General features: G+C 32.4%; 1 protein-coding gene across 4 annotated transcripts in view; it reads right to left on the bottom strand.

The window, feature by feature from the left end:
- Positions 1-12,494, bottom strand: part of FAM172A (family with sequence similarity 172 member A) — a 419,583-nt gene that overhangs the window by 232,553 nt on the left and 174,536 nt on the right. For all 4 annotated transcript variants that reach the window (XM_040622090.1, XM_040622091.1, XM_040622092.1 and 1 more), the window contains one exon: positions 4,717-4,935. In XM_040622090.1, the coding sequence (XP_040478024.1) occupies positions 4,717-4,935 (219 nt within the window). The remainder of the gene's footprint in view (positions 1-4,716; positions 4,936-12,494) is intronic.

The raw sequence follows: 12,494 nt of genomic DNA, 5'->3' as shown, positions 1-12,494 counted from the left end.
AGAAAAAAGAAAATTCAAATACTTAAATATACCAGGAAAATAAAACAGTTCCAGAGAGTAAACATTCGTTGACTGTAATATAAGTAAATTAAATTTGGTTGCTAAAACACTGGATAGAAATGACTCCAGCGGCCTTAGCACAGAAGAGAACAGGTACAGAGAAGAAGATGGGATATTTATTAGCCTTCACCAATATTTTGAAGGTAACCCAAGTCAGAGCATCAAAAACATATTTTTTGAAAGAAAGCTTCAGTTTATCAGTTGGCTGTTTCTGAACAATTGCAAAAATTCACATAAATGCTGAAAAAATCCGTCAGAAAACTAGACACCAAATATCTTTCATGTTAAGGGATAAGATTTTTGATGGATGTCAACAAGCAATCAAGCCATAAATATTTGAGTATCTTCAATGTGTAATGCCAGGCTTTGCCAAGATTCTTATTCTGTAAATGTCTCCTCCACATTTGGATTTTTCCTTTTGTGGCCATGTAATTTCCTTCCCCCTTCCACTCGCAGCATTTTTTTTTTTCCAACCTTCTGGGTCTAATCTCTCTTCTTTACTTTCTATCACCACAGCCCACAATTAAGTCTCTTAGGGGAGAGATATTTAAGCAGTTCCAACTCAGTATTACATAGATCAGCATCAAGTCACTTTTGCCTATATTCCACCTACATACTGTAAAGTGCTTTTGAATGATCTTCCTTAGTCTGAATACTTGTCTTCTTATGCTCCAGTTTGATACCAGAATAATCCTCATTTCTATGCCGCAGGTCACATTATCTAGGTATCTCTAGACTACGGCCTAGTCTTTTTGCTTTGGTCTCCTTGCAGGGGATTGGATTCTAGTGAGTGGGTGTATTACCAGTTTCTGACTCCTCATTGTATGCTCTGTACTGTTGTAAAAATTAGCTCATTTCTGTTTATTCTTAAGGAATGACCAATAAAGCATGCTCAAAGACCTACAATATTATGGGGAGTGGAAAGGCATGAAAGATAAATATTAATAATATTACAAAACAAAAACATAAGAGATATCTCAGGGCAGCAAATGATAAATTCCATATAAGTTAACCAATCACAGTAACTTCCATGAGTCACAGTAAGGAGAGGTCACTGATTATGGTGCTACAAAAAGGTGAGATTTCAGCTGGGCACTACAGCATGGATAGAATTTGGATGAAGGGAAAGAACAGGAAGCAAAGTTACAAAAAGTACAAAGTGTGTACAGTATAGAACAAGTATAGCAGCCTGGCTCTACTCTTATGAGCAAGGGTGCAAAACAGAAATAGCAGTAAGTCATCATGAAATATTTCCATTTTCACCCATAAGTGTAGTACCCTGATGATACAGCTAAAAAAGAAAATAGGTTATCCCGCCTTTATATATTCAGATGAAAAGGCATAGATCTAGGTATTAAATTAATCTTGAGAAACTGACTTTTTATCATCCATTTTTTTAAACAAAGATTTTATTTATTTATTTGACAGAGAGAGAGAGACAGCCAGAGAGAGAGGGAACACAAGCAGGGGGAGGGGAGAGGAAGAAGCGGGCTCCCGGCAGAGGAGCCTGATGTGGGGCTCGATCCCAGAACGCCGGGAACACGCCCTGAGCCGAAGGCAGACGCTTAACCACTGAGCCACCCAGGCACCCCTTTATCATCAATTTTTATACTGTTTTCTCAGCCACTGGACTGGGTAGGGGACCAACATTGTAATTTTTTGTTTGTTTTGATTGTTTGAAGGGATTTCCTCACTATCAAGTAGCATACTTTAATGATGCAGGACACATTAAAAAAAAACAAAAAACAACAGTAGTAGTTTGGGATTTTAGTCTTGGTTCCACCACCTTACTTACCAAATACAAATTCACTATGAAGATTCTGTTGTGAGCTCTGGGGCTATAACACTGAGCAAAACAGACGAAGTCCTTGCCCTCATGTAGCTTACATTAAGAGCTATGTGGCTTTGGGAAAACCACCAAGTTTTGACCCATAGTCTTCTCACGTAAAATTGGATCAATATTAGTGATCCTATTAAAAGAGAATATGTATGTATACACATACACATACATATAATGTAATATATTTATGTGCATTTATTATTTATGTAAATATGTGTTATATATAAATTGTTCATAGATATTTAATAGCATCTATCAAATAACTGATCAAAAATCTATTAATCATCAGATGTCATTTATCATATCGTGCTTTTATTATAATTGTTTTAATTTTCATATTTCATGTATATATTTTGTTTCCAATTGGTTAGAACAATGTGGTAAAGAGGAAAGGGAGAAAGAATCTACAATAATTAGAAATCCTGGTTTCAACACTTAGTTCCACCATTTACTAACTGTCTGATCCTAGACAAAAATGAGCCATCTATGCACCAGTTTCCTTACCTATAAAATAAGGATAAAACTATTTGATCCACTTACCTCATGGGATTGTTCCAAAGAGTAGATTATCAATTTCAAAATGTAAATAGTTAGGAAGTATATAAATTGATGGTAATTTATCCCCATCATATACCATGCTCTGTTGTCTGAAAATTACAAACACTTTTTGGAGACATGTATTGGAAATGAGAATACAAGAAGTCACTTCTCAAGTGGATCAAAATTACCCAAGAATTAAGGCACTTTACACAACATCAATCATTCTTCTCTTTCTCCACCACGGGATCACACCTTACTATCTAGAAGTATGTTTGAAGAGTACCAGCTTAACTCTGTATTTTGCAAGATTCTAGAAGACTTTAAGAGAAAGGGTATTTATTAGGGAGAAATGACATTCATAACTAAGACTATCAGGTATATAGTTGTATTATCTAAATGAGTCTGTTTTTGCTTTAAGTCCTTTCGATGGGAACTGAGACCGATGAGTGAAATGGGACAAGAAAGAAAGAAGCAAAAAGACATGATAAGGAAAGAAGCAGAAATGGTAGGAGTGTAAAAGAGATAACAGAATTGAAGAAAAAAGACGAAAGGAAGAGGGATCTTAAAAATGAAGCAAAATAAAAAGATTTTTCTCCCCTGATATAAGAAGAAAAATAGAGGCAGAGATAAATGAAACAGATTTGAAAGCAGAAAAAAGAAAATGCACACATACAAGAGAACAAAAGCAAAATATCCATGCAGTGGTGACAAGAGAAAGAGAAAATAGAAGAGAAGATATAAAACCTACAATACAGATGTCAGAAATAGATGCACAATCTGTATATATCATAGGCTAATAAAAGAAACTTTAAGAATAAAAATACATAAAATCACTTTTGCTTACATTTTACAAAACCAAGTGAATTTTCTTAATGATTTGTATATTTCAAAAAAAAAAACAAAAACAAAACAATTTACAATTTGTTTTTGAAATCTGGATATCAGAATTAATATTTTTTAAACTGTCCTAAGAATGATGGTTGACAGAGTAGATTCTATAATTAGAAAGCTTAGACAACCAATAAAGAAGGTGACATCATGACCCTTATGCAGCAACAGGAACGAAAAACGGTAATATAACTACATTAGAACAAGCAAGCTACTTAATGATTCCAATCTAATCACTGTTTTTGTTTGTCAAAAAATATATTAAATAGCAAGATGCTTTTCAGAAATGTAAATACTGCAATCTGACCAACTTTTGCTTGAGTCACTGTATGGTGAGCTTTAGATATTCTTGGTCTGGATACCTTTCTTGGGTCTTGAGAATTTACACGCTGCTTTCATGCTGTTTAATTGCCCTAACTTACTTACTCAACAAACTGACAGATAGTTATGAATGTTTAGAGTGTAATTCCCAAAAGTAGAGTGATTATGCAACGAACTAGAATGAAGAAAATAACTTAGAAAGTTATGTATTCCCCTCAAAGATGGTATGAAATATTTTATTAGCAAGCTTTTAAAGGAAATGTAAAAATAGCTCAAACTTTATTAATTTGAAACTTTACTACTATCCTACAATATAAATTATAAAGTGTTAATTTGTCTACGTTTAAATGTTCTTAATTGCTCACTTTTAAAGAACATATCAATTTACTATTTTACTTACCCAGTAGCATTTTTGACATGCTTTACTATTAAATTCTATTTCTAGGACCCATAATAAGGGCTTTGAAAACTGCATAAATCTGTCTCATATATACAGTGCACAGTATGTATATCAAGCAGAATGTGTCAAAGTTCAAATAAAATTGTTTGTGCCCCCTACGAATTAGAACTCCTTGGGCAGCACTGCTATAACGATCCCATGCTGCTAGCATTACAAAGTGCAAAGGTTCACTGGATAAGAAAAGAGCAAAGGAGAGAGTTCGCTCATTACACTATCCCTAAACTATTCTAGTTTAAATATTTATTAAGATATTAATTACTCTTCCTCCCTCCATCTGCCTTCAGAAGTTAAGCTGAAACACCGTGGATGGATGGTTGCTTGTAGGAAAACAATGTATTAATACCATTACCACCCAAGATGAAGACTGATGTTCTGTATGGTGCATTATTAATCGTTTTTGAAACTTAAGTAAAATATCACACTGAAATAAGAATGACGTGTTTTGTAATTTTGAATAAAACAAAACATTTCATCCAAGTAACAACCATGGGATATGAATGGTTGAAAATTAAAGAATTAAGTTTCTCTTAAAAAAATAAAATATACGAAATAAAATACAAATAAAGTAAAAGAAATAATGAAGGAAAGTAATAATCTTATTACTTACTCTGATATATAACTGCATCATCTCTTTTTCTCTTTGGGGGTTACGATACTTTTCATAGAAATCACGTCGCTTCTTTGTTTCTTTAGAGACTTTATCTTTTCTTTCCCGCTTTTCTGCTGGTTCATCTGAACTATCAGAAGATGACTGTACATGTATCTTTGGCTTTTCTACTTCAATATAGTTTTCATTGGGATTCAGTACTATTACTCCATATCCTTCCTGTTTTGAAAGCAAAGAAGGCAGCATAATTTAATCTTAGAAATCATCTCAATTCATGAAAAAATCTGTAAAATTTCATAGTAAGTGATTTAATATAGCTGCATATTTACTAAAGTACTTCTTTATAAAAGACTACAGTTCTACTTTTTACAACAAAAAGTTATTTAAAATTGTTTGCCTGTATTGTTTATATAGATTACTTGCAAGAATAAAAAGACAAAATTGTAACATAAAGATTACAAAGGTTGTATTTTTTTTAAAAAGTACTTCAGATCTCTCAGAATCCCCCAAATAACTGAAATAAATTATCAAATAACAAGTACACTTTCAAACCACATTAATATTTAAATACCTATTTTGAGAATAGAGCCTCTTTTGAAGCTGAAGTTAAAATTTCACACCCTATTTTGTTGGATTTTCTTTCCTTTACAATTGTACTTTAATGAGCATTTTTTATTTGTTTGAATTCAATAAAGAATAAGCAATTAAGGAATAAAATGTGATCTAACATTCTACAGATTTACATATCTATAATATAAGAAACATATAATGTCTACCTGTGCACCTTGTATTTTTTCCACTCTCTTCTTTCAGGAGGCCACACAAATCATAAAACAAAATAATGTCCTACTATAATTCATGGTAGCAATTATTTAATCCTAAAATTTCTCTCGTTTTTAACCACCATAAAATTTCTCTTTACTGGGGACCAGTACCAGGAAACAAGTCCCAAAGTCTAAAATACAGCTTACTAAAGCTATTATACCTTCTCTAAAGTTTTAAAAATACAGTTACCTTTTTGACCTTCTAGCAAGGCAAACATTTCTATGGTTATAATTAGAAAAACTTTTGGTATTTATATTAAGTTATAACTGATGGAATAATCAAACCACGAGAAAATAGAGAAGAATAAACAATTTCCACTGACAAGCATGTGCAACATAAATTTGTGAAGCTATTAATAGCTTGTATTTTCTATTCACTTCTGTGCTGTGGGTGTCCCAATTTGGCCTTGTAAAATCCTGTAAGGTCATATTTTAAAAATGTATTATATTACAATAAAAACAGGTAAGAGCTATGGAAAATAAAGCTTGAAAGATCTCGTCCTTACTGAAAAAGAAAACTATGTACTTTTTCCAAAACTATAACTGTAGGACTACTTTAAGTTTAAAATTTGTTTTTTGCCAAACCAACCATAAGAAGACGATTTTAAAAAAAAGTGGTGGCAGTAATAATAGAGTAATATTAGCATTGACTCAATTACCTTATTTTTAAATATGCTACACTGCTGCATGTAGTTGGTTTTTTTAATGGTCGATTTCACAATCTACATAAAAACTTCATTGGGAGTTTTCAATTTTTCCCCCAGTTGATATTACTGTCTAAAACCATGATATGGTTTGCAGATTGTGAAATTCATTAAAGTTGTGATTTTAGTGATAGTACTGTTAATTAAGATATAGTTGTCTTGCACACATGAAAACTATATAATAACACATACCAAACTGATTAACAAAATACCACATATTCTTTAATACATGTTCAAATAGAACTTTTGAATACCTATTTTATGAGAAGTTATAAAATATTTTAAAAATTTAAAAATTTAAACATTCTACATCAAAGCACAAGATAAAGCTTTTTTTTGTTTCTTTTTGGTATCTTAGCTGGTAAGTCAAAGTTTTACTAACAAAAGATATTTTATTTGGTCCTGCTTTATTCTAATCTGTACAGCTATTCAAAAGTCTTGTAATTCATTGTGATCACTGTCAGGTAGACAGATTGTCACTTAGTGATTTTCTACAGTTGGACACACTTGACTAGTTATTAAAATCACATTTGAGGAAGTTCCTACCCCTCTTCCTTGTGCCTCTTACAACTTTTCACGCCCTTCTCAAATTTCAGCTATAACTTCTCCTCCCACCAAAAGTAAGTTAAAGAACACTGTTGCACTCTGCTAAACAGGGTGAAATAGAGGCATTCATACACTGTCTCTGGTGTAAGGAACATAGTCAAAAAAGGTCACCATAGGCCAAAAAGAAAATTGCCTCCTTACTAGTTTCTGTACCGTGAGTAAGTGGTCTCCTGTCATGTTTCTTCCCTGCCTTTTCTGAGTGAATTGAACTTTAAACACACACACACACACACACACACACACACACACACACACACACACACACAGAGGCACATGCACACAGTCTCTCATAGTCACACATGAGTTAGAAGTAGCAAACCCAAAATAGGATCTTAGAATTCTTAGGATGAAAGTAGTGATATACTAAATTTTAATGATAATATGAAAAACATCAAACTCAATGTAACAAAGTAGGACTTCAATAAATTGATAGAACATGAGCATCGCCTTTGCATCGTGATTGAATTCCAAATAAAGGTAAACTAGACAAAATTTATAGTCATTAGAATTCTAAAACTTTTGCCCTAATTTTTAACTTAATCACTAGATACAGTATTTTCATACTATCATGTTTATTTGAGCAGAAGTTTTTACTTCAATTTTTAGAAATCATTGATTGAAAAATTACTGCACCTACTTGATTTTAAATGGTCTCTGAAATTTAATGTGTCCTATCTAAATAAGCATAAAAAACAGACACACATAAATCATCAAAGAAGTAGTATTTGTCTAAGTTATTGATTATGTAACTGAAAATTACATGACTCATTTGTCCAATTTTATAAAGACACAATGTCAATTTTTCACCGAGGCATCAACTGATGAAAAATGATTCTATTTTTAAATCACCACTATATAAATCAATTAAAGAATTTTTAGCATTTAGATTTCAACAATGAATGCTGCTCTTTAAACACCAACTGAGTTATTTAGAAAATATTTTATCATTTAGATATTTCATACTGCCAATTTAATTAATGGAATAACAATCAAGAAATATTCAGGAACATTTTCTGCAGAAATGAGAAGCTAATTTTAATAAATGTCTTTGTTACAAATTCAATTACCATTCTGTGAAAAACTTACATTTTTCAATTAAAATTTTCCTGATAAATTAATTAATGCAATATTCACAGAGACCATTAATAACCATTTTATAATGAGGAAGAGAAAACTGGAAAAACAAAATAAAGTTAACTATCCCACTTACAAGCTCTAACCACAGATAATGTTTCGCCTTTTCCTCCTTTTCTCTGTCACGTGTAAATATTGTCCAAAAATTCCTTTATATAATAAAGCTACAAAGATTTTTGCCATGTCAACATTAATACATGGGAACCAAGGTATCAAAGTAAATAGTCAAAGTAAAACAAGGCAGATAACCTAGCAAGAGCTAAATTTAGCCACTTTAAATGCATCTCTGTTCCCAATAACTCAATCAATACAAAAAGAAATAAATAGAGACCCTAGTTTGACCTTTAAAAATATGTATCCATAAAATTTTATAAAACTTTATAAAACCAGGCATCAGATATAATATAAAAGAACCGTGCATTGTCACTCTAATGAGTCCTCCATAACTAATGCTTACAAACCATTTTATATTGAATTATTCTTTTTATATTTAGTTATTCATGCTAAATTTCTCATCTGATGAAAAGGAGGTCATTTCAATCATACATGGAAACTTCTGTTATCTTTAACAAGACAAAATGATCAAACTGATTATCTAACATTCTACAACTAAATAAATACAACTTCTGGCATCCTGATTAATGATTTACCCAAATCAATTCCAATATGCAACATTTCAAGAGACAAAGTATATATAAAGTTGTTAATTAACTCTTATGTTTGAGTGCCCAGTCTAGTAGAAGATCAAGAAAGTGATCAAGAGGGTAATCTCTTTCATTTATCTCATTCCATTTTCTATCCTTTGTAGCTATAACTGTAGTTTCATTTTCAGAACGGTGTTTATAAGGTCTAAACCATAGAATCTTAATCAGAAACCCTCAAAATTTTATTGCTAGACACAGCAGTTTATTCAGCACAAGGGCTTGCTGTGATTTAAACAGAATGCACAGGCCTGCAGGCCTCCTTTACTTTGAAGTCTATAGATGCACTTACTAATAAATAATAGTTCATTTATCATTCAATCAACAAATGATGGCTTAGGTCAGAGGTCTAAAACAGATAGGTGATGCCAAACACAAAGAACCAAAGAGAAAACCTTGCTTAAGAAACTAAATCAGTATAGAAATGTACTTGTCAAGAAGATTCTACAAATAGACAAAAAGTTTCAATGTCTGACCAAAGCCAGAATGTATTTTGATCCTAATGAAATCTTGCTAAAACTGAAGATTTACCCAAGTTAATTTGCCTATTAATTACCAGTTACAAGGAAAATAGAAAATAGGAGAAAATTCTACCTCTTTTCAAATCTCTTGTGGTTAGCTAAATAAAAAATCAGGTGAAAGTATTCAGCTCTGCATATTAACCTGCCAATACTGCAAGCCACATGTGACCAAAGAGGTCAGGGGCCAGAGCAGAATCTCTGACCTATGGAACTGTCTGTTTTGGTCTTCAGGCAAAGCTCTGTAAAAGATCATTTTACACAGATTTATCAATCGTGTTTTCCAAGTTCAGAATTCTATTTGCATGGTTTGAAAGAAGAAAGGTGTTCATCCTCAAGGGAAATGAAACCCAAAACATTTTACCTATAAACTACATCTACCCATGGTTAAAATGGACAAACCACTGTCCATTCATCTTTTCTGAAAGATGTATGTTGTGTTTATTCCCATCTTTTTCACAACAAGGGTATGTCTATGTCACTGTTGCAACATTCTAGGTGCAACAGTGAGATGAGGTCATGACAACCAATCAGAAGTCACTAGTGAAGCGTTAAAGTAAACATAGCTGTTGGAGCTGCAGCTCTGCTTGAAAAATGCCCCCTCCATTATTTCAGCAATTTTCTCAAGACGTGACCTGGGACTGAAACGCCTAAAATGTCACTTGACTCCATTTTGTGCTTCCTCCCAATGTGCATTTAGGTAACAGCACCCTGCTAATATTTTGTAAAATGTTTGTCACAATCATGCTTTAACTTGTAGCTCCCTAAATTCTAATGTCGTGTTCCATGGTACAAAAATACCATAATACAGACCCACATAGGTTATTCCAGTAAGTTTCCAACTTCAAATAGCTCATCAAGTTAGTCAGTAAAAGAAAACATGCCACAAAAAGTTTTCAGAGGACCACCTGTTGTCTATTATTTTTACATAGCACTTACTCATAAATCATAACACAGGGTAATTAATCAAGCTGTCAAAGAGAAGGTCAAAGGTTATATGGTAGAGTCAGAAGGTCATGCATGGGCTGATAGAGGTCAGGGTCACACTGCATTCCTCATTATCAAGTTGGGATGAGAGACGGCCCAAGCAAACAAAAGTGAAAGCAGATGGAGAAGTGAGTGGATAAAAAAAAAAAAAAAAAAAGAAAGAAAGAAAGAAAGAAAGAAAATTTCACAAACAAAAAGAAAAGTGAAAGAAGACTGTCAGCTGCCTTCAAGTAGAGAATAGAAGAGAAAAGAAATACACTGAAATGTGCTCAAAGGAGCTCAAGAACATAAAGAAACTACAGTTTTATTAATTAAATAAGTTGAATATAACTTTTCTTGGCCATTTTATTAGTGCATACTAAGCAACATTAGAAAATATGTTTACCATCTCTACACCTTCTCCAGCTAGTGTGCTTTAAGATACATTAAGGTAAAGGCAAAGAGTTCCAAGGATAAAGTGTGATTACAAAAAAAACACCAAAAACCAAAAACCCACACACAAAAAACCCCACAACTTATAATACGACGTGTTTTTTTTTCCCTTTAATATTGTCTCTGCATTATAACATAGATGTGCAAATAGTTTTAGCCACAGGATAGATAATTTTTAAGTATGATACAAAGATATCCACAAATATAAACGCATCATAAAAGTCCTTTTGAATAACAAAACAGTTATAAAATATTCTATTATTATGCTGGCCTGAATCAGATGCAGAATACTGTGCAAAATTAGCTGTCACCCTTTGCTCAAAATCTTTGTTAATCTCATTTTGAATGTTTGCAGCTTTATCAACACATGCATCAATGTCAGCTCCTTGGTTACTGAACCGCTGTAGTTGGAAGAAGATATAATTAAAATGTTTTGGCACAGAAAAGGTGAAATTGTATCTTCCCTTGTTCCCTTAGGAGTCTGTAAAACATGAAGGATATATTGACAAACACACACCCTTGTCTCTGGTTCTGACATCCCAGGTCATCCAAGTGCTATTTATTTTAAAACATTCACTTTGCACTTATCTATATTATCGCCTGTTCTGTTTCTAACTTTTCCTATGTTTTAGAACATTGTGATGCTTAAACACCACAATTTTTTCTTCTGATCACCAATTTTTACTTATTAAAGCATTCCATAACTTTACAATAGCATCATAAAAAACATTTACCATTCATTATCACGGACATAAATATGATTTAATACTACAGCATTATGAAATCTTTTACATTCTTTGCTTTTCATTCTAATTAAAAAAAAAACCCCACACAATACACCCACACATTTACACATTACAGTAAAAAGAAGTAACAAGTTACAACTGTTGCCTGTCTATGACAGATCAAAATCCCTAAGTGGATATAGGGAATCTTACAGACACACCTCCCTATTACATAGTCCCAAGCAGAGTTGGGCGGACAAATTTATCTTATGAAATTTACTGTTCTGCATGAAAGTTATGCCTTTATGTTTTAGAGGGAAAAATGAAAGTCCAATAGTCTCTTAGCTTCCTACTAAAATCCATTGTATAACTGTGTAAATATGTAGCTATAGATGATAGGCTCAAGGTCTTTCAAACATTATCACTTTGACCCAATCATTGCCATGCAAACATATGATTACGTTTTTAAATTACTCTTAAAACCTGCTTAAAAACTATAGTACATTAATCATTTTACCTTCAAATATGCCACCTTCCTCTTTCTTTTTTCCTCCAATTAAAATAGCACGTTTAAAATATTTTTGTTGTTTTTTTCAAGAATATATATGAGTGCTTTGCTTGTGGTTCTAAAGTCTACTTGCAAGCATGAGGACATAAAGAAGGATCCCAAGTATTCAATGAATCAATAATTTGTTAAAAACTGATTTCATACAATGAATATTTAATAAGCAGCTACTATTAACCAAGCACTGTGCTAGGTACAGTGCTATACCTATGAGTCACCTTTCATTTTAAGATATTTCCATTCAACAGAAAATTCCAAATCAGAATTAAGTACAAATCTCTAAAATGTCTATATGAAACAATTTTATTCTTCAAGAGAAAAGAGGAATATGAAAAGGGGAAAAAAGGAAGAAAGCATAATGGTAAGATATTCCTAAAACCAATCTAGCTACACTTTCAGGGATAGTTAACCCTCAATGGTAAGCTATGCTTGTGTTTGTATTAAGAGTAATAGTTAAACTTACTCCATCACAATGAAAATGCACTGCTTGGGGATGTGTGTGTGTTTGTGTGTGTGTGCATCGTATACATTCAGATATTTCAATGAGTAAAATCATTTCATAATCTAAGGGAAAAGCTTCTA

The sequence above is a fragment of the Ursus maritimus genome, unplaced genomic scaffold (assembly GCF_017311325.1).
Source record: "Ursus maritimus isolate PB19 unplaced genomic scaffold, ASM1731132v1 scaffold_5, whole genome shotgun sequence".
NCBI lineage: Eukaryota > Metazoa > Chordata > Mammalia > Carnivora > Ursidae > Ursus > Ursus maritimus.
This window is presented reverse-complemented; position numbering and strand designations above follow the sequence as displayed.